This window comes from Bos taurus, chromosome 20 (assembly GCF_002263795.3).
Source record: "Bos taurus isolate L1 Dominette 01449 registration number 42190680 breed Hereford chromosome 20, ARS-UCD2.0, whole genome shotgun sequence".
Lineage (NCBI taxonomy): Eukaryota > Metazoa > Chordata > Mammalia > Artiodactyla > Bovidae > Bos > Bos taurus.
Genome location: NC_037347.1, coordinates 4,678,884 through 4,702,073, shown reverse-complemented (window position 1 = coordinate 4,702,073; position 23,190 = coordinate 4,678,884). Strand labels below are relative to the sequence as shown.

The following is a 23,190-nucleotide window of genomic DNA, read 5'->3' as shown; positions in this document are numbered from 1 at the left end:
TCCAGACCCAGCTGGAGCAATTAGGGCCTGGTGCACAACCTTCTGGAAGAACGAACTTGGCTCAAATGCCCGGAAGGACCCGAACTGAAGGTTTTGTTTTTGTTTTTTAACCCATTTCCAGACCTGAATAACCTAGCTAATTTGGGGTTCTGCTCTGCTCCTCAAGTAACGGAAACTCTCTTGTGGGCCAAGGCGTGTGCCCTCCCCGTGTTGGCTCGCTGTTTCACACCGCCTCATAACTCGCTGTGCTAGCCCCGCTCTGGAGGAATGGTGATGGAGCCCACCCTCCGGGGGAGAGAGACGCACCAAGGAACACCCGAGCGGGAGAGAAGCGAGGCTCTGAGACGGCTGCTGCAGCAGTGCAGCTGCCAAGCTGGCCTTCCCCAGCACACAGTCTCAGATGGAAAACCTCCTCAGTTTTCTCTCCTCTCAGCTTCTGTTCTTTTACCATCCCATGTGCCCCCCACCCCATGCACCTGCTGCCTTTTGTCAATGGAAAAATCCTTGCAGGTGCCCAACAGATGAGTGAGAAGTAATTGGATAAAGGCAGGAAGACCTGCACATCAGCAGCTGACCAGCCTCAGACGGACAGCTTGCCTGCTTGCTTGCGTCTACACAGGCGTGATTGTGACTTTCCCACACGTGCTCGTGATATTGGCTTGTTTCCTGCTACAATATTTCTTCTTGAGTCCCAAGATAGAAGTCACTATATCAGATGATCCTGGTGTCTTATTAAGGGCTCCGTGGCTTCTGGGGGTTCTGTAGCTGGGACATCCTTGAGAGTCTTTGTTTTGGAAACTGCAGGCTCCCAAGCTGGTGGGGAAGGGTATGGCAGAGGCATGTTTGGAGGGCAAAGTCCTGGCCTTGCCATATCCTGGCTGTGTGATCTTAGAAGAGTTTCTTTACCTCTCAGGGCCTCAGCTAATTTCCAAATAAAACAGGAATGATACCATCTATCTTGGAGGGCTCCTAGTAGGATTAAAGGAGATGACTGTAAAATTACCTGGTACCCAGTAGCTGCTATAAGTGCAGCTCTATGATCACTCCTTTAAGCAGCTGTCCCTTGTATATTTCTGAGCACCTGTATCCAGGCCAAGTCCCGTGCTAGATGTGGGTAACAAAGAGGTGAATTAGACCTGGAACTCCTCACACTCAGGCCTGGCAGCTATGAAGTGCAATCAAAAGACTGGGGGATTATTTCACTGGCAAGGAGCATCGCGAGGTCAAGGATGCTACCTAACTCAGCCATCCCTGCTGGCCAACGGGGACGTGTCATCACAGCTGCTACTTTCCGGTGGACAAAAACTCATGACCATACTGACCCAGTTTGGTATATACTTGGTGACTTCTGGTTGCTCCCCCCAAGTAGCATAAAACACACAAGGAAAGCAATGTGACACCTCCAAAGCCATCTAATCTGTCACCACTGCCCACTTGAAGGCCATCTCCAAAAAGGGGCTTTGGCAAGTGGCGAGGTAGGGAACAAATGTGTGCATGTGGGAGGGGGCACTCTAAAGGGGATCGCTTGCATGTTGTTAAACACCATCTGTTTATTCCCTCAGTGGTGGAATTTTCTGGAACAACACAAGGTAGCGGTCTGAACAAGGTTCTCCAGGTATCCAGAGAGAGGACCCTCGGGCAGCCTGGTAGAGAATTCCGGAAGGAGGATGCCTCCTCTGCTCAGGCTGAGAATGAACAGGTCTTGTAGACCATAAGAGCCTGGAGGGGCAGCCCTGAATAAGCCAGGGCTTTGTTACTTAGAATGCTTCGGGGAGGTCCCACCTGCCTCTCCGCTCCACACCCACTCTGCCGCCCTGGACTGCACCCACCCCTCATTCCAGCCCACCCACAGCTGCCTCCACACAGCCGCCACATGACGACATCCTGGCTTAAGTGCCCTCTTCAACAGCCCCTCTGAGGCGCTATTTGCAGAGGCCCCCTTTGGGGGTTCGGGGGCTTTGCACACAAGTGTCTGATTTTATAAAGAGAGAAAGAAAAGTCACAGCAGGTGCCTCCACTTCCCTCTTGGCCCCACCCTGCCCAGCGAGGGCTCCTGGAGGTCTCTGTACATGTGTGTCTGCGTGTGAGCGTCATCCCACATCTGCCGCCCAGTGACAGGGGCCTTTGAAGCTCCACAATGACGCCATCTGCCAGGGACAGCCGGCGGGCTCGCACTGGACTGAGCCCCACAGTTGCCATGGCAACCAAGATGGCAGCATGGGGCCCTCAGAAAACCCAGCAGGCTAATGATGTCAGGAGGTACCCTGCAGAATGGTCCCCATTCAGGTGGAGGTGGGCAGGGCAGGGGTGGATGAGCGACTGGTGGCCAAAGGGAAGAGAAGAAGGCCTCCAGGCGATGCAGGTCAGGCCTGTGCCTTGGGGGTCTGGGGGACCTCCAGCTCTCAGAAGTCCTTCCCCATCAAAAGAAGCTACAAGGCCTCCACAAGACACGCTGTGCTGTACGCCTCAGCACACACTACTCCCTTTGCTGAGACTCTCTCAGCTTTGCTCACCAGCCTAGAAAACGCCTCCTCACCCTGCAAGACCCATCCTGAGGTGTCCTTCTCTGAACTTTCCCAACAGAGAAGAGTCTTTGTCACTGGGGTGCCTGGTCCACATCAGAGTCCTGGCTGATCCGGACTGCAGCTCTGTGGGCTCAGCCATCTCCCTGGCCTGCCAGGAAGCAAGCTAAGGTCAGAGACTGTGTCTAGTTCACTGTTCCTGCTGCCCAGCACAGGGTAAAGTCTAGCAAATATTATTTAGCAAATAAATGAAGTCACTTCACTTCTCAGCCACTTGGCAAGAAATTTCAACACTCAGAGCCTCAGCTGTCAGGAATGCAGGAGCAAACAGAAAGCAGGCCAGGAGAGCCTCCTGACCCCATGGCGAGGTGTGGGCACGGTCATCTCTCCACCAGTGTCCAGGCTGCAGACCCCAGGGCCTCTGAGATGCACACCACGTCCACACAGGGGTGCCAACTTGCGTCTTCGCTTCTGTCCTATTCTGGGCCTGCAGTAGGAGTACTGGCTAAGACTCAGCGCCACGACCTACTTGGGCTGCTACCCCGTGGGGCCTTGGGTAGAATCACCTGCTCAAATTCCCTAATTTGGAGCCAAAGGGTTAGTGCATCTCCATCCAAGTGGCTGAGCCCATTCACATCAGAGAACATATGTGGGTCCTCCTGCTTCGTGTCCTCCCAGTCCTTATGGGGCAGGCCCATCCTTCTACCAGTTTGATAGCATACGATTGGGTCTTGCTGTTTTGAATCTCATTCCTCTGGTTTCTAGTGAACCTTGGCATCTTTCCATTTTCAGTGTGGTCTCTTCTGTCAGCAGTCAAGTCCTTACCTATTTTCTTTTTGATCACTTGACTTTGTCTTATTGACTTGTAGGAATTTTATCTCTTTTGGCCACACCATGTGGTTTGCAGGATCCTTGTTCCCCAGTCAGGGATTGAACCTGGGCCCACAGCTGTGAGCGTACTGAGTCCTAACCATTGGACCACCAGGGAATTCCCTTTAGGAACTTTTTGATATATAAATTCTGAAGCATACCTCTTTCTTGGGCTGTGCTTAGCTGCTCAGTCGTGTCCAACTCTTTGTGACCCCATGGACTATAATCCACCAGGCTCCTCTGTCCATGGGAATTCTCCAGGCAAGAATACTGGGGTGGGTTGCCATGCCCTCCTCCAGGGGTCTTCCCAACTCAAGGACTGAACCCAGGTCTCCCCCATTGCAGGCAGATTTTTTACCATCTGAGCCACCAAAGAAGCCCAAGAATACTGGAGTGGATAGCCTATCCCTTCTCCAGGGGAACTTCCTGACCCAGGAATGGATCTGGGGTCTCCTGGATCGCAGGCAGATTTTCTACCAGCTGAGCTACTCAGGAAGCCCCACATCTTTCTTGTATGTGGGGCAAATATCTTCTTCCAATCTGTGTCTGGTATTTTAGCTTTATGTTAAGTACCCTTGGCTAATGAGAAGTTTCAAATTTTTATGGAGTCAGAGAACAGCAAAAGGCTATTTTGAGGCTCATATGAGCACCAAACTTTTAACATCCTTTGTATCCACATGGTTTTCTGTAACTGCAGAGCAGCCCTTTCCTGATCTGCTCTGAGTCCCACAAGGCCATGGGAGGCAGGAAGAGTGGGGACTGTTATTCCTATCTCATAGAGGATGAGACGGAGCGCCTGTAGCGGCCATCCGGCCTTTGGCCTCCGCGCATCCCATCCTCCTTCTTCTAGTGACTGGCCTCTGACTTTTCTCTGGGGAGCCCCACTCCATCGCAGCCTTTGTCCTTGCAGTCTGGGTGGGGCTGGCCCACTGGAGCACACCATTCATTTTCCAGGCCACAAGGATGGCATGGGACCTGAGCCAGGCCAATGACAATGCTATTCCATCCAGTACTTGGGGTAGAATTACTGAGAAAGAGGCACTTTCTACCGGTAAATTCTATTTGAAAATGAAACCAGTACTGAGGAGAGCAGGACGATGAGAGGGCTTTTCCAGACATCTGTACCTGGATCTAACCATACCTGAAGCCCATGTATCCTTCAAGCCAGCATATTGTGGGGTCCTGTCTCTTCTGGATCAATAACAGGGTCCTAACACAGACCACGTCAGAGCAGGAAATTAAAGAGCCAAGACTGGACAGCTAACTCTCTTCTTTTAAAATTCTCTCATTATTAAAAGTACAAAGAGGCAGAAAGGCAGTTTCCAATCTAAGAAGGAGGGAACACCACACCATCTCATCCACCTCCACCACCTCTGGCTTACTAAACTTCTCAAGGCCTCCTGGCCGGGGCAGGGCACTGTGACCCTGCTGTTCTGACCCCAAGGACACTTTGAATGCGAAGTCAGGATAGAACAGTTGACAGAAATAGTCAGTACCAAGGAAAGCTGACATCAGCTTGAAACTGCCCCACAGAAAACTGGACTTAGTGGAGACAATGACAAAAAAGAAAAAAGAGAATAGGCGGAAGGAAAGAAAGAAAAAAAAATCTGACATTATCAGCAGCTAGCATTGAAAAGAATGAGTGAAATCCTCACTGTAAAACTTACACAGAAAGGATAAGCTCTGCTAAGGAATAATTTCCACCACAGTGAAAAACAATGGAGAAAATCAGGAACAGGAACAGCTAAAGATGGAATTGCTTAAGGGATGGAAATGAATGAGTGGCATTCCCCTCTGGAAAAGATTTTCTTGATGAAATGCCATTGATATTGATGCACCTCTGAGGACATTTCTAAACACTCTTGTGTGGACAGGCTGAGCACCCCGCCCTGCGGACTGCGGACTGCGTCCTGCTTCTCGGAGGCGGCGCCTGCCCACTCACCGTGGTGATGAACCGGTACAGAGGCTGCCGTCTCTCCGTGTACTTGACCGTGATGGGGCTCAGGTCGTAGCGGAACCAGATGGCGGGGATGATGCGGCCCGTGTGGCTGTAGGCGACGTACTCCTGTGGCGGAAGGAGAGAAAAGGGTGGGGTGCGAGACTCAGACTCCAACCGTGTCTCAGGGCGGTAACTGCACAGGGTCCCCAGCAGCCTACTCCTCCACACAAAGCCAGGCTTCGTGGACCCCTCCTCCCACACCCTTTCTTCCAAAGCTCTGCCATCAGCGTCCGGAGGGCCACCACTCACTGGGGGCATTTGGGACCCCTTTGACTGCTTAGAAATGGATGGCATGACCTTGGAAGCAGCACCAGAATCAAAATAGAGGCGTCTGAGAGCAGAGCTGTTGAAGGACCACTGCAACGTGGGCTGAGTAAAGGTCTATTTCCCCCTGCAGCTCCTGGGCCATGCAGAATCTACTGGCTTATCCAGTGGCTGTTCACCAAGCATCCCTCCTGTGTGCTGGCCCCGCGCTGGGTGCTGGGGACCTCAGGTGAGAACACCTTGCCCCCTCCCCAGAGGCGCCCACAGTCTGGAGAAGGAGGCAGATGTACAAACACCTGCCACACTGCAGCGCTGCAAGTGCCGTGACTGAGGAACATGGCGTGCTGAGCGGCCCGTCAGTGAATGGCCGTGTCTCAGGGATGTGGGAAGGCCTGGCGAGGAGGGCACAGGCTAAGCTACACATGGCCTCCTGAGCACTGTGTGTGTGAGAGAGATGTGGGGAAGGGGCTTCTTCAAAGAAGGAACACAACGAACTGGAAAGCCAAAGGGCAAAGCCCCACCACCAGACTCCTGGAGAAGGCACTGGCTGGGACTGCAAGGATACCAAGGGGCTGAATTAACAGTGCATCCACTTCAGGATGCTGAAAACCTCGGGGGGACTTGTTCATCCACAGCAACTGGAAACCAAACTAAAGCCTCAACTCCAAACGCTAAGGGCCAAGCTTCTCAGGGACAACCTTGAAACCGGCCCTCTCTGTTGGACCGCCACCAGTCCCCGTGGGTGCAGCCCCTCTCGCTCACAGGGCAGAATGGGGCTGAGGTTGCAGAGAGCTGAACACACAGTCCTGGCCGCTGGGCCCTTGCCAAAGCCTCAGGGGAAGAAGCCTTGGGCAAAACAAGATCAGCTTTCTCCTGGGAGAGCTGATGGGGCAGGGTGACTGTCTGGGTCATGGCCCAGAGCTGAGGGACAGAGGAAAATAATAAAACAGAGCAGCGGTAGGTACCACTTGCCAAAGCCTTTTTTGTGGGCTCAGTGGTTTTAAAAGCACTGCCTCATGTGACAGTGATCTTTTGAGGTGGGGACCATCCCCATTTTACACATGAGTAAACTGAGGCACGGGGTAGTTGTGTGATTTGTCCCAGGTCACAGCCCGAGTGAGCGGCTGAGCTGGGTTTGAGCCGGAAGTTTGCTCCATAGCCCACACGCTTTCTGCTCAGATTGCATCCGCCTTCCCCATCTGTTAGATGCTGTCAGCACTTGAGGGTTCCAGTGAGATGCCTGCCAAGAAACAGGATGCCTCCGCCCCAGACAGTTACCCCAGCACATCAGTGCAGGTGGAGCCAAGCAGAGGGACCCCAAGCCCCCTGGGAAAGAGAGGCTCCCAGCCTGGCAGTCTCAGAGGGCCCCCCGTTCAGACTGAGTAGGTGATGTGGTCGAGAGACCAGGTTCTGGAGCTGGAGAAGCTGGTTCTAATCCCCATTCATCCACTTTATAGCTCCAGGACCACCTCTCAGTGCCTCAGTGGCCAAATCTGCAAAATGGGGGCAATAAGAGGCCCAACGTCAGACCTGTTGTGATGACTGAAAAAAAACGGTGGAGTAGAGAGCTGAGCATGATGTCCAGCCCACGGTGATTCCCCATAAATGACAGCTACTACTCTTACTCCTGGGGCTTCCCTGGTGGCTCAGACAGCAAAAACTCCACGTGCACTGTGGGAGATCCAGGTTCAATCCCTGGGTCAGGAAGATCCTCTGGAGAAGGGAATGGCTACCCGCTCCAGTATTCTTGCCTGGAGAATCCCATGGACAGAGAAGCCTGGCGGGTTACAGTCCATGGGGTCGCAAAGAGTCTGACAGGACTGAGTGACTAATACTTTCACTTTCACTCTTACTATTACTATTATTAGCACCAAACAATATATCACTTTAAGGGGTTTGGGTGGTCCTTGAACAGGAAAAAAAAAAAAAAAAGAGGGAGGGACCTAGTGTAAAGGGGTCTTTTGGGGATACTTCAACCAATGGGCTTCAAGCATGCATGTCCCATGGTAGGGTCACCTCCAGGGAAGCTGAGGCTGTCTTGGCTTGAAACCACTGTCAGTCACCCTGTTCTGAGGGCTCTGACTAATCTTTGCTTCTCACCAAGGCCCGCCCACTTCCCCACGACATTGAGTGTTGGGGTCCTGGGACATACCAGTTAACCAACAGCCATCTGGTGTAATTCAAGAGCCTCACGATTTTGGATAAAGAGCTTGTGCCCCACAAGCCAGAGTATCTGTTGTGTGCTAACCAATCAGGGTCCCATGTCTGAAGGACCAGAGCCAGATACATGGCTGTGATGTTTGCAAACCCTAGATCTTTGGGAAAGGCTACCTGCCTACCCTTTCTCAACCAGATCACACCCTATCTCCCAGTTAGATTTCCTCCCCTTGACTCTGAGACTTGCCTCCCTTCTTTACCCAGGGCAAATGACCCCTTCAGGAAAGGCCCCTTGAAAGGAATCAGAGGGAATCACGCCGGACCGCTGCTTTCGGCCAGCAGAGGGCGCAAGTGCACGCAGCTGCCGCGCTACCTTGTTGGCCACGGTGTACTGGTAGGAGAACTGCTGCTTGCCGCTCTTGTCTTCGTAAACCGTGGGCACGATCTTCAGGATGTAGTCGTGGGAGGCGAGGGCTGTGGGAAAGAGCAGCATGAGGCCGGGCGAAGGGCAAGGCCCGGCCAGCAGGTCTTTTCACATCATTTCAATCCTAAACCTGCTTGGAACTGTACTGAGATGGGGTGGGGGCAGGAGAAGGGGTCAGAGGGGACTGCAGGATTTCACCAAACAACCCCCGTTCATTCTCCCTTTGGGCACCAGGGATTGCAAGGCTCCATCTGTCAGGATCTGCACTCCTGCACTGGACACAGAGACTAGATTCTAGAACAGTCCAAATGTCCCCCAAAGGGCATCTGCTGAGGAGGGGGGTGCTGGGAAAGGCCACTCTCCGGGGGGTTACCGTTAAGTGAAAAGACTCCAAGGGAGGATGGCTAAGCAAAAAGAACAGGAGGACTCACTCCTCTACATGCATGAATACACAGAAGAATTTCCTGAGAAGATACCTAAGAAACTACGAGCAGTTTTACCCTTGGGGCAGGGGAGGCAGGATTTGATAAAAATCACACTTCACCGTGCATGTTCTTGTCCGGTTTGAATACTTGTTACTTTTGAAACGAAATGGGTTCAAGATTTTAAAAAAGAAAAAGCCACCAACCAGAAGAACCACATTTATAGATTACTGATTAATTTCTTTCCCCATTTTCAATTAATGAGAGATGAGTTCTTCCTCCATCTGGCCCTGTGTCCTGTTCCACGGAGACTCTTACGCCATCCCTGCTGGTTGAGCAAGGCCGTGGAGGGCAGGGACTGAGCCTTCCTCATCTCAGTGTCCCTAGAATCCTGCGCAGGGCCTGGTACGGAGTGGACACTGGCAAATGCCTACTGAATGAATGAATGATGGAAAGCTGACTGGTCAGACCCATGAATGGGAGAAGAGATGAATCAGCTTCTGATAAGCATGATGTAACCGGAATCAAACACTAGGCTGAGAGAATGCTGGCCCAAAGCCGCTAAATACCATCCGGGAAAAATGACATTCCCTTGGGCCTTCTGGGATGTGAGGAGAAGCTCAAAGATCCCTCTACTGCTGCCTTCTAGAATCTCCGGTCAGGGCCCATGCAGCTGAAACAAATACAGAGATTTAGGTTTGTGGGTTCTGATCCTGGTCTCCTGGCTAAGTCAGTCCAGAGTCCTCGGGCTCATCTTCTGTAAATGGGTAGAGGATGTGGATGGTGTTCACAGCCTCTTCCTGCCAATATGACATCTTAGTAAGGAAACGGCAGTGCTTCTTGAACTGTCTTGATACCTGACTCCTCTAAAACTCTGGGAAAAGCTCTGTAGTCTTAGGCTAAGCCCAGGAAGACCCCAACATCCCTCTGCTCAATCCTGCTGGCACTGAGATTGTCTGGAGCACCAGAGCCGCCCGGAATTTAAAAGGAAGACACCTGGGCCTCACCCCTGAAGGTTCTGCGCACTGAGGCTGGGGTGGGGCACAGGCTTTGCACTTTAAACCAGGAGCCCCAGCACCACACCTGAAACACCGTGCTCCAAATCCCCATCGCCCCTGAAAAGCATCTGAAGGGATGAGAGTAAAAATGCCCCATGAAAATCACAGCTGTTCAGTCTGTACAAAACACAGATGATCGTAAAGAAAAAAAATAAATATCACCCACAAAGCCAGCCTGCCCAGAAAATCATATTCGTACTCTCACGTACAAACTGCCAGACTTCTGTTTATACATATATTTATGTTTAAATATGAGTCGGACACGACAGAGCGACTTCACTTTCACTTTTCACTTTCATGCACTGGAGAAGGAAATGGCAACCCACTCCAGTGTTCTTGCCTGGAGAATCCCAGGGACGGGGAAGCCTGGTGGGCTGCCATCTATGGGGTCGCACAGTCGGACACGACTGAAGTGACTTAGCAGCAGCAGCAGCAGCAAACGTAAATATAAAATCAGATCATACAGAACCTTCTTCTGAGAACTGAACACCACTGACATTGTGACAAGTCTGGGACACAGCATAAGGTCTACCGCCTTGGTTTTATCCATCGCCATATCCCCTCAAGCAGCACCGGCCACGTAGAAGGAGCTCAAGGACCTCATGCTGCCTGAACACCAATAAGGTTCTGACACATCACTGTCACGGCTGCACGCATCTCCCAGGAAAGACCACCTACGATGTGCTCGACCAGGCCCCTGGGGCCAGGCACCAATGTTGTGGCTCATTTTCACTCTTATAAACAATGATCTAATGACTATTATTTTCCTAAATTCTTGCATACTCTCGTTTCCTTAGCTTACTCTCCTTTGAGTAGAACTGATGACTCAATGGAAGTGACCAGTTTTAATGTCTTTGGTATAATTTGCCAAATGTCCACTGGAGACACTGCACCTGATCACACCCGCATGGGCTCCTGGTCAGAGGACCCTCCTCGGGACTGCCAGCTCCAACCTGATCCAGGCACACCCTGTGCCCTGTTGGCCCCCTCCTCCCCCTAAACATCTTTGTAAAAATCCAACCATAAATCACAAGGAAGCATAGGAGGAACCTCCAGGTACCCGCCCGTCTTCCAGCTTCAGCCATGAACAGCACATGTCCAATTCTGCGTCATCTCTATCCTCTTCCCCCATTTTATTTGTAAGCAAATCCCAGACCTCACATCAGTTCCTCTAAAACTAAAACTCACATCAGCCACTCTAAAAGACAGAGACACTTTCAAAGAAAGCCACCACAATGCCATCATCATCACTGCTAGATCATCAACAGAGTCCCTCTCCAGCATCTTCCACACAGTGGTCTGTTCTCGGGACAGAGAGCCGTGTGCTGCCAGGCGTGGTGGCTCCTGTACACAGGTGGTCAGAGAGGCTCTCTCTGAGGCGGTGGCATTCGAGCTGAGACCCGAACGATAACAAGCAGCCCCCATGGGGACGTGGGAGCAGAGTGACACGTGGTGGGTGGCTGGGGACCGGGCTTGGGAAATGAGGAAATGAGAGCCTGGCGGACCCCAGCGGTTCCTCCCCTGCTTTCATCAGCAGCCCAGGAGGAGGAAAGGCTTCCTGCCCACACCCTCCACGGCTCACATACCCTTCCTAGCCTGATCTTCCTCCAGTATCGGGTGGCTGAGGGGTCCAGGCTAACTGCAAGTGGGGGCGGACAGGCCCCTTGCAGGCTGCCCCCACGCAGAACCACAATGACGACCCCACCATATGAAGAATCATCGCCCTCCATTATAACCAGACATCTGCATGAAAACCAGAAAGTACAGGTATATACTGACACGCTGCTGGAGGTGGCACGAGTGGGCATGGACCCAGTCGGGAAGCAATATCCCGACGTAAAGCAAATCCCGTAAATATCAGAGGCATTACTGTGGTAGAAACAATAGACGTTTTCCATGAAAAGACGGTCCACCGAGATAGACCGTGGTGGAGTTGCTAGATGGCCGTGTCCATGACCAGTGGGAAACCTGCAAACTAACTGTGGTTACAATGCCAGGCCCAAACATCAGAAAGTAAACTGTGCTCTATGCTGGGGAAAAATGACTTCTGCTCATGGACAAGGGGGCCCAGTGACACGGAGAAATGAGAAGCCTGATTTGTTGGGGCGGGTCATGGAGGGAAGTTCTCTTTTGCTTGGATTATCCCAGTTCCATGCTTGGTTTGGCAGCGAGTACAGGCACACCTCATTTTATTGCTCTGCTTTATTGTGCTTCAAAGATAGTGCTTTTTTTTTTTTTTTTTTTTAACAAATCTGAAGGTTTGTGGCAACCCTGTGTTATCAGGTGATAACACTTGTTGGCAATATTTTTAAACTAAGGTATTTACATTATTTTTGAAGACATGATGCCACTGCACACTTAACAGACTGCAGTGTACTGTAAATGTAACTTTTCTTTTTTTTTTTTAAATGTAACTTTTCTGTGCACTGGTAAACCAAAAAATTCATGTGACCTGCTCTATTGCGATCTTCAGTTCACTGGGTTAACCGGGAACCAAACTCACAGTATCTCCGAGGTCTGCCTATAAATGTACCTCAAGAAATAATTAAAGACATACGGGTGAAAAGCTGCACTCAGGGGAGGAGATGAGAACAGTCCCGGTAATCTGTCTCGCAGGACCCAGTGGGTAGACCCACATAAGCAGATAGGCCTTCCAGGCCCGTTCTGGGCAAGGCCCCATGGGTGTGCACACACGTGTGTAGGTGTGTGTGTGTGTGCTCGTCTGTTGGTGTGCAAAGACGTGGCACACTCTTTAATCTGTGCCAAGGTGCCGGGGAACCTGGGAGGGAGGGGGCTCCGGGAGGGGCTCGAGCGGGAGGAGGGGTGGGGTGGGCGGCTGCCCAGGAGGCCAGGCTGAGCGCCCCAAAGCCGCGTTCCCACGGTGCCACCTGGAGCCAGGACGAACTCTGGCTGTGTCAGCACTCCCTGGGGGATCTCGGGCGATCATCTCAACCGACAGCAATTATGGGACAACAATAACTTATGAAATGGCAACAATAACAATGGCGGCCAGGTATTCACAGAGCGCTGACGGTGTGTCTCGGCTGCCCTCCCCCGTCAGCCCGGACAAGTCACCCTCCTCCCTTCTCAGTCAGATGGGGTAATTCCGCGTCCTCACAGGCCAACCGGGGGAATGAAGCCTGAGCGGCGTGGCTCGCACCGAGGGCTTGGTCAGCGCTCCCTCCCGTCCCCCTTCCTTCCCCGCTGCCCTGGGGAGCTGGGGCAGAAAGCTGTTCCCGGGGCGAGAGCGCAGTACGTACGGTTGGAGGTGAGTCTGTCTGCTCCCCCGAGAGCGTTGAAAGCGCCGTGGACGTTGTGGACCTGCGGAGAAGCACAGTGAGGATGCCGCACCTCTAGGCTCGGGCCTGGGGACGGGGAGAGGCCAGGTGCCAGCTGGTCTAGAGACCTTGCCCGCGTGTAAAAGGAGCACCCAGCACGGTCTGTCTCGGAAAGTCCTGGGGCACAAGGCACAGAGGAGGCACAAGCTTGCTTCCGAGCCCTCGCTGCGAGACGCTCAGTCCAGGGTCCTGAGGGTCGTCTCATTTAATGCCTTTAAGGATGGACCACAGGCTCATTACAGGAGCAAACCAAGGTTTGGAGAAGCACTGAACCCTGTCCACTGTCCTGCGGCTGAGAGGTGGCTGAGTCCAGCTCAGGTCTGTCTGACCTCAAGCCAGGGCTCAAGCATGGAGGCAGATGGGAAACTCAGGCACGGGCAGAGGTGGGTGTCAGCACACTCCTCCTGAGACCCCACCTCCCCTTCAGAGAGGGCCCAGGGCTGCAGGAGCCCACCCTGTCTGCAGTGAGAAACACACATGAGCTGTGAAGACACGCCTCCTCCTGGTGGCCGGCCTGGCTGTGTCCCCCCAGGCAGGGGCTGAAGGCCACCTCCTACTCTCCTCTGAGGCCAGTGGGAAACCAGGTCAGCCTCCAGGAAAACTGAAAGCAGGGCAAAGCGTGCCCAGTACATGGACTCTGTCCTCCTGGGCATGCTTAACGGGGGTGGGCGGGGTAGGCCTCCTGGAGGGCTTCCTGGGGGGAGTGACAGCAGGATTTGTAGGAAAGTGGGAAATTACTAGGCAGGCAGCGCATGCAGACACGTAGGCCTGGAGACTGAGAACCAGAGCTCGCTTGGCCCTAGAGAGGAATGGGATGAGGGCTGAGAAGGGAAGAGGTCATAGAGGGCAGAGGGGACAGGCTCCTACAGTAAGGGCCACTCAGGGACAGTGGGTGACCCGCCCCCTGATCCCAGCCTCAGGCCACTGACGTCCATCAAGCACTTAACAGAGCTGCATACTCTCAACAAGGCCACGGGAAGGCTTGTCCCTTGTGCCTGGAGACCAGCTAATGACATGGTTTCTAACCCCAGGACAGTGGCTGTGGAGGCCAGAGTGCTAGAATGTTCCCTCACATCGTCGCATGTCGGGGTCGTACCTGACATTTGTTTGTATGATTATTTGATTAATTTCTGTCCTCCTCTCTAGACTATTCAACACTCCATACAGGCAGGGACCAGGCTCATCCTCACCAATGTGTGGAACACCCAGCACATAGTAGGGGCTCAATAAATATTTGTTGAATGGATGATGGATGATGAATAGGTAGATAAATCCTCAGCTAAGTATTTTACATTAAAAAAAAAAAATCCTATTTCCATCATAAGAAACAAGTAGAAGGCTATTACTGCCCTTGTGTCCTGCAGCAGCAGATGGCAATGCAAGACCGGCCCTGCCCCTCCTCGTCCCTCCCCTCTCTCCTCCTGTCCCCCGTCCCTCTTCTCTCTCCTCCTGTCCCCTGGGCTTGGCTGCAGCCCTTTCCTCATCTCCCCACCTGCAGCCTCGCCTCACCTTCCACAAGGCAGGTGGGTGCTCTTCCTATGACAGCCCCCTGCCCGTGTCAGACCCCACCTTCCTAAATCTAATGTGGGTTTCTCTCTACCTGAAACCCAGCTCCCCGCTCCCCACGCCAGGTGACACTTTGAGCCCTCTGCGCTGACTCTGATGAGCCTCTGGCATCTCATGCACAGAACACAGTTCTGATGTCATGGATACTTCTTGCTGGTCCACTTTTTTTTTTTTTCTGAAAGTGATCTTGAGGGTCTTTTATATGAAAATGACTGATTGGACGTGCCATAGAGCAGGGTGCAAGATGCCCCTGCCCATGAGACTTCCCTGTCCTGAGCTTGGCCAAGTCCTTCTCACCCTTCATCCTTGGCTTAGATGCCACCTTGGATGTCACCTCCTCAGGGAAGCCCACCCCGACTTTCCAAGCTGGGGAGTACCCTGCCCTCATCTCCATATCACTGCCCAGAATCCTATGCCCCTCTTCTCTCTTGTAATTGCATTTATTTACACTTAGTCTCTTCTTCACTTGAGGGCAAGAATCCACTGCTGTTACCCCAGGGCCTCAGGCAAAGCTTGGAGCAGAGCAGAGATTTTGAGGGGGTCTGATGAATCCATAACTCTCTGAGGCACAGTCAAGGAAGGCCTGGGGCCAGACACACCTACTTTTCAAGCTGTGCACCCCTGGGCAGGTTACTGAACCTCTCTGACCCTGTTTCCTCTTCAGGAAAAATAAATGCCACCCAGCATCCTTGAGGGGGTTTTTGTGATGGTTCAACCGGGCTTCATCTGAACACTGGTCCCCAGTGAGAAAGTGCAGGCTGCGGTGCAGGCTGAGGGGTCAACAGTGCCCACGAGGGAGTGTGGTCTGTTGCCAAGATGGGGTTTGGACTCTGGGGGCGCCTCCAGGGAGCTGCGTGACCCTGGGCCATGACTCCGATCTCAGTCTCCCTGTGCACACCAGGGCTCACAGTGCCCAGCTCCCCTGCCGTGCCAAGGGTCTGCTGACCTGGTGGGTCGCACAGGCAGCTGGGATGCTGCCTAGCGCCCACAGATGGAGGGACCCGGGCCCTCTGCCTGCCTGCAGTTGGTCAGCTCCTGTCCCGCTGGATGGTGAGCACCCCACGTCTATCTCCCCCACGGCTGTGGAAGTCCCTGCGCGCCGGCGGCATCTCACCCTGCAGGGCCTGGTGCAGAATGAGGCCACTGCTCATTTCACTCTGAGCCAGGCAGCTGTTCAAGAGCTTAACCTGCATGAATTTATTTTATCTTCACTACAGTTCTATGAGGAAGGTACCATTACTGTTCCCATTTTACAGATGAGATCACTGAGGGTTAGCAAGAATAAATAATTTGTCCATGGTCACACAACTTGTAAGTGGTGAAGCCAGGATCTGAACCCTGAAAGGCAGGCGGGGGAACCATCGCAGAGCAGTCCCTTGAACAGAAAGATGGGAGGCTGTGGGTGTGAAGCCTGTGTGAATTCACCTTCAGGCAGGGTCCACAGTCCTAGGACAGGCTGTGCTTTGCAGAGTGTGTGGACAGCGAGTCTGGCCCAGAGAGACCTCACCCGCACTGTTCCAAAGCCTCACCTCCAAGAGGAAAACCTCTGGGGCTTCCAAAGAGCCTGAGAAGGCAGTGCTCAATCACGTGGCGGGGCAAAGGTGTCAAGACAGAAGCAGGGGCAACGTGGAGGGGAAGAAGTGAGACAGTGCATGGGAGGCGGCCGGCGGTGTGGCCCCCGGAGAGAGCTGGGCTCTGCACCAGGCTGTGCCCTCTCTGGGACAACATCTAGTGTCTCTGGGGCTGCTGAGAAGGTAAAAGAGGACCATGCTTATGAAGGAAGGTGCTCAGCACACACAAGATTCAGTAAGCCTCAGCATGTGTGGCACGAACGTGTGAGGCAGGCAGTGGGGGCATGCGTGTGTTTGTGGATCCGTGTGTAAGACGTTCCAGTCCAGGGGTGTGGGTGTGTGTGTCTCTGGGTGGTGTATATGTGTGTGTGTATCTCTGGTAGGGGGTGTGTGTATCGCTGGGTGGTATATATGTGTGTGTGTATCTCTGGTAGGGGGTGTGTGTATCTCTGGGTGGTGTGTGTATATCTCTGGGTGGTGTGTGTATGTGTGTGTGTACCTCTGAATGGTGAGTATATGTGTGTGTCCAGGGATGACTGCTCTGGTTTGGGGGTTGCCTACAAGAACGCTTGTACACCCCAGTGTGTGTGTTGTGTAAGACCCAAGTGTGTGCCTATGTGATGTGTGTTCAGTGTGTGCGCTCAGGGTGTACGTACGAGCACATGTATGTCAGGGCACACCTTTCAGTGTGTGTCTGATGAGTATGTCTGCTCATGTGAGCAGACGTGTGTGCACATGGGCATGAATGGTGTGTGTGCATGCGCTCATGTGCTGACCTGGGCCCCGTGCACATATCACCGTGCCTGGAGGGGACCAATGCAGCGACCTCACCCACAAAACGGGATTCCCATCAAGCCAGACTTGGGGGAAGGAGCCGGGGTAGCTAGATCAGCACTGCGGCTGGAGCAGTTACGTCCAGTTCTGAGCCTCGATGCCCCCTTGTCCCGCAGGGCAGAGCAGCCCTCCCCGTCAGCACTGCGGTGCCGGGGGCGGAGGAGAGCCGGCAGCAGAGCTGCCTGTGGCCAACAGAGACCAGGCAGTCAGCGTCCGCCATCCCGGGGAGGAAACTGTCAGGCTGGGCCGGCCGGATGTGGCCCTTCCCATCAAAATCACAAGGACTCTCAGGACACTTCCTTCACGCCTCCTGAATGGACATGGGCACCGACACCACGGCGGACAGGGCCCCGGACTCGAGGCCGACACCCGCTGGGGGGACCCGGACAAGTGGCTCCTCCGGGCCCGGCTCCCACTGTCAGATGCGGTGCCCCCTGCTCCCTCCCGAGGCCAGCCTGGCGCAGAGAGAGTGCCCGCACTGAGGACTTGCTCGTGAAAGTCGGTCCCCTCCCCAGGCCCCAGTCTCAAGCTGAGGCTCTGAGAGCAGTGTGGGGGACAGGGCAGCCACGCTCAGAAGGAAGGTGGGGGGCATTTGGTGGAGCAGAGGCCTGAAGGGCGTGATCCCTCTGGAGGGCCTCTCTCAGTGCCCGAGCAGGACGGAAGAGGTGGTGATGCCCTCCTGCACCCACACCAGCTGTGGCCTGCTCACCTGCAGCGTGTCCCCAAAGGAGAGCTTGTGGATGATGTGGGTCATGTCCGGGTTCTGCGGCTGGGCTGTGGCACTGTGTGTGGACACGTGGAAGTTGCCCGGGACCTGGGGGAGAGATGGAGAGCTCAGGGGCAGCCCCAGCGGGCGGGGTGCCGGGCCTCACCTGGGCTGAGCTTGGCCATTTCCCAGCCGTGGGACATGGCTCTCTCTTAGCTTCAGACTCCTCGTCTGTGGAAAGGGGGTGTTAACAGTACCCACTGGAGGGGGCTGCCAGGCTGTGGGTGGAGGAGGCATGTGAAGGGCCCAGCTGGGCGCCTGGTGAAGGACCGAGGCTCAGAGAGGCAGCCGCCCATCATCAGCCCCTGGCTGTTCCCTGCATGGCGGGTAGCCGTGAAGACTCAGGAAGCGTCCTCACACCCCAAACACCATCACTAGCCCGTCTACCGCATCACCGCAGACTGGGGCCGTTGAAGCCGAGACCACAGGGCCCCCTTTCCCCTCTGGTGCTGAGACCCTGCAGAGCACAGCCTGTGAACGGTACTGCAGGATGACCATCTGCTCAAGCGAGCGGTACCAGAGAGGCCGCCACGGAGCCTCCTGGGGCCTCCCTCCCCACCGCTGCTCAGACCACTGCCCGTGGTGTCGTCCTGGCCCTGTCTTCCTCTCAAACAGACGTCCCACCCATCAGGAAATGCTGCCAGCTCCACCCCCGAGATGCCCAGCATCTGACCCCTCCAGCCTCCACCACCTTCCTGGACTGGATGTGGCGGCAGCGTCCCTGCTGGGTTCCCAGCTGCCACCCTTTACTCCCCCGGGCCCTTCCCCAAAGGTGCCCAGTGGGGACCTTTTGAACCTGGGTTTGGTCCCGGCAAGCCTCTGCTCAGGACCCTCCAAGGCTTCTGTTCTCAAGGTGAAGCCACATCCTCGCGTCCTGCTCTGCTTCCTCCCTCTGGCCACGCCGGCCTCCCTGCTGCCCCGGGAACAGTGTGGTACCATCTTGGGCCTTTGTGCTGCGCCCCCTGCTGGAACCCTCTTCCACATGGCTCACCCTCTGGCCTCTGCTCCGGGAACCCCCCTCCACCATCCCCCAAGCCCCTGATGCTGCTAAAGCACTCAGCATCACGTGCCACCTTGCCCTAACTTGTTCTCATCTGTGTCCCCCCACGAGAACAGAAACCCTCCACTGGTAGGGTCTGTGCCTGACTTGATGCTGTATTCCCCAGACCCTGACCCAGAGCAGGTGCTTAATAAATATGTACTGAATGAAGGAAAGAATGAATAAATGACATTAATCCTTAAAATCGCACTTTTGGCTTTGGCACCCGGTAACTCCTGAATATTCACTGGAAGGACTGATGCTGAAGCTGAAGCTCCAATACTTTGGCCACCTGATGCAATGAACCAACTCATTAGAAAAAATCCTGATGCAGGGAGACATTGAGGGCAGGAGGAGAAGGGGACAACAGAGGATGAAATGGTTGGATGGTATCGCCGACTCAATGGACATGAGTTTGAGCAAACTTTGGGAGATGGTTAAGGACAGGGAAGCCTGGCATGCTGCAGTCCCTGGGGTCACAAAGAGTCAGACACAACTGAGTGACTGAACAATTTCTGTTTTACAGAAAAGGAAACCGAGGCTCAGAGCAGTGAAGAAACTTGCTATTGTCACACGTCAAAACTGGGGCGACTGACCTCAGCAGCCCTGGGCTGATGCCATGTGGAGGCAAGCCCTTCAGGAGGTACCAGTCCTTCAGGAGGTGCCAGGCTCAGGGAGATGACCCAGATGAGAGCCTGGCCCTGGATGAGCCCTTGGCCTGCTGTGACACAGACTCAGGACAGAAAATGCAGCTGCCTGACCACACTGGTCCAGAGGGAAGCAAAGACTGTGGGAGTGATGATGGACGGCCCCCAACTCATCTGGGGGTGTTCTCAGGGAAAAGAAGACCCTGTGCTAAGGCTCTGAAGATGAGTCAGGAACAAGGGGGAAGGGCATTTGGGCAGAGGGACTGGCGTGAACAGGTATGGAGGTCAGAAGCTGCTGGGTCAGTGGCACGTGTGAGGAACAAGAAGAGTCAGGTATGAATGAACCCGCAGAGACCTGGGGCTGTGGCTATGGCAGGAGACAAAGAGACACAGGGCAGGGGTGGGATGGGGTGGGGGACTGCTTAGCAAAGGCCCTGAACGCCACACTGAAAAACTTAGGCTTTAGTTCATTCCAGCTCAAGAAAACCTTAAAAAGCTGTACTGGAGGAAGGAATATGGCTTATGGCTTAGCATCCACCAGCCCACCAGTCCATCAAAGTCTGCTTATTTGATAAGCACGCCTGTTTCCAGCATAAAGCTGTGGGCTTCCTGCAGCAATATTCCTGTCTTCACTGGGACCTGAGCTTTGGACTGACGGGAGAGGTACCAGGCCAACAGCCTGGCCTCAGTGAGTCACAGTCAAGTGTGCCCTGGGCTGCTCGGAGAAGGGGGCAACCTGCTGGGCCTGGCTGCGGGGGGGCGACAGGAACAACAGCTCGGCAAGATCCCCTGGCGGGACAGCGCTGCCCACTTCAGGGGCCCAATGGTCGGGCAGCAGCCGAGGGCCACACACAGGTTCTGGTCTGGCCTCACTTCCTAGCTGGAGGCCCCTGGGCAAGGTCAGTACCCACCACTCTGTGCCTCGGTTTCCCCATCAGGAAAATGGGAATAATAACCACAAAGGGTTGTGGGAGGGTTAAATGAGATGAGGAATACAAATCTGACGGCAGGTGTTACTGGGTTGGCATCATGGCACAAACACATTCGAGCCGAGAGAGAGAACAACCCTTCTGGAAGAGGGAAAAAATGTACTTGTGCAGGGTGGAGATCCTACTGCATTCTAAAAGTAAGTTAACCTTCATTGTTAGTTAAATGAACAATATTTACATGTGAAAGTGAAAGTCGCTCAGTCGTGTCCAACTCTCTGCGACTCTATGGATGGTAGCCTGCCGACTCTATGGATGGTAGCCTGCCATGCTCCTCGGTTCATGGAATTCTACAGGCAAGAATATTAGAGTGCATAGGCATTTCCTTCTCCAGGGGAGCTCCCCAACCCAGGGATCGAACCTGGGTCTCCTGCATCGCAGGCAGATTCTTTACTGTCTGAGCCACCAGGAAATATATTTTTCACTATGGAAAATGTCACGTGATGAAATTAGAACTAAAGTCCCACTGCCTGCTGCCCCCAGAAGTAAGAAGCTGACAGCATCTGGTGTGCATCCTTCTGAGTTTTTCTAGGCAGTGACATGGGGCCCCCTGTGGACAAGGCCGTGGGCAGGGTTCGGAACTGGGCTTGGAGCCTGGGCCTCACGCGGCCAGAGTCAAGTGAGTCAAGGAGGCTGGCTCCGCGCATCTGCCACCCGCGGCTGCCCCGCGAGGCTGTGACTCAGTGACCCACTCCCCCTCGGCACGGAATCCATCACAGGTGGCTGACTCATGCCAACACACGCTGGGCTGAAGAAAGCAGAGACGACACTTTTAGAGCTGTGACTTAGGAACCGACGTCAGTGTCTCTGATGGGCATTCAAAATCATATAGACGGAGCTGGGTTGGCCATCCTGTCCTCCTCCTGGGGGACTGGGTGATTAAGCAAGGAGTCCACGCAGCTGGGGGCTGCTTAAAACACGCGCACTCTGGGATCAGGCTGACCTCCTGATGAATGGATAAGGGGGTCACAGGGCAAGTGTGAACCTGTTGCTGGGAGATAGGGGGGGTGGGGGGCTGCAGACCTCACCGTCATCGCAGCTGCCTTTCCGATCAAAGCACCCCCTGACGGGGTGCTCCAGGGAGGCAATAACCCTTAACCCTGCACAGGAGGCTGGCCTGAGCTGTGACCGAGATGCCGGCTGGAAGCCACGGCGAGCAGGGGTGCAGGGACACAGCAGGAAGCTCCCTGGCTGTCGGGTGGCCTGGCTCCAGATCCTGGCTCCTGGCCCTTTAGCAGGTCACGTAATACCCTGCGCCTGTTTCCGACGCCCTGCTGCAAGAACTAAATAAGCTAACAGTGGGGAAGGGCCAGGTGAGAACCCAATAAGCAGCCACCAGGAGGTGAGGGCTGGTGTGACCCTGTTCTAGAATCCCAGCCCTCCTTGACCAGAGAAAGCCCGCTTCTTGGACATCATCCCTGCACACTTCGTGAGCACACTTGCACCGGAGTGCTGGCAAGTGCCAGCTGGTGAGATCAGAGATACCCCACTGACAGGAGGTAAGGCCAGCTGGGGAAGGGTACCGAGACTTGTCCTGTCCCCACTGCGACACGCACTTTACAGATTTTAATTAGTTCACATCTCACAAGTTGTGAGGGCAGTATCACTATCCCCATCTTATAGATGAGGAAATTGAGGCTCAGAGAGGCTAAAATTGCTTAGGCTTTTAACCAGTGAACATCGTTGCTAGGATTCTCAAGCTCTTTGTCTGACCCCAAAGAGCAAATTCTCGTTCAGCCAGACCCAGCAGGAGACCCATCAGAGCCTGCTGCGGGGAGCCGCCTGTAGCCTTGGCATGGCTGCCATGCCAGGGAGGGTGTGGCGCTGGGCTGTTTCCCAGGTGGTCCTCCTGTCTCTCACGGGTGCCTCCTGCTCACCGTCTGGGGTGTCCATATCTGCTTAGCCCACGTGATCACACCCCCCGCCAGGGAGACCCCACAAGAAGGAGGTGTGTGTGGGCTGTTCGTTCATCTCCAACCATCTTTCCACCCCACAGATAGGCCTTCTCTGTCTCAGTGGGTCTCCTCCACTGTAACACTCACTCCATTCTCTCCCCAGCTGCTTCATTAAATTATACACTGGCTTGAGGGTTTACCTGTCACCCCGTAACAGACCGTGAGTGCCACCAAGAGCAGGGGCCTCAGTCACTTCTCTTGGCACCACATCCCAGTGCCGAACGTGGAGCCAGGCACACAGCAGGCACTGGAGAGTAGGATGCGTGAACAAATGAGCGGGCGGGAGGGGAAGCAATGGTCCAAAGGAGTTAGAATGGGAAAAGGACGGGAGCAACATACAGACCATGATGGTGGAGGAAGGGGAGGGAGGGTGCCCCGAGGGACCCGTGCCAAGACCTGTGAGGGAGCGGCAGCTCTCCAGGCAGAGAGGGGGCCAGAGAGAGGGCGCTGGAGGCGGAACAAGGACAAGGACCTGGCCCGCCACTCATGCACCCACCTCCATGTGCTGTGCGCACACTGGCCTTCCCTCATCTCCGAGGCCTGTCCTCCACTGCAGCCAGCATCCCAAGAACCCTGCTGTGCAGTGGTCGTGTTCTCTCTCGCGCAGGGGCTCTCCCTGCAGCACGTGGGTCAGTGGTCCTGTTCTCTCTCGTGCGGGGGCTCTCCCTGCAGCACGTGGTCAGTGGTCCTGTTCTCTCTCGCGCAGGGGCTCTCCCTGCAGCACGTGGGTCAGTGGTCCTGTTCTCTCTCGCGCAGGGGCTCTCCCTGCAGC

General features: G+C 54.4%; 1 protein-coding gene across 3 annotated transcripts in view; it reads right to left on the bottom strand.

Moving 5' to 3' along the window:
• ERGIC1 (endoplasmic reticulum-golgi intermediate compartment 1) overlaps positions 1-23,190 on the bottom strand; it is a 114,379-nt gene that overhangs the window by 7,389 nt on the left and 83,800 nt on the right. For all 3 annotated transcript variants that reach the window (XM_059878792.1, NM_001076417.1, XM_005221420.2), the window contains 4 exon segments: positions 17,735-17,839; positions 12,977-13,037; positions 8,186-8,286; positions 5,335-5,457 (listed from right to left, as the gene is read on the bottom strand). In XM_059878792.1, coding sequence (XP_059734775.1) covers positions 5,335-5,457; positions 8,186-8,286; positions 12,977-13,037; positions 17,735-17,839 — 390 coding nt within the window.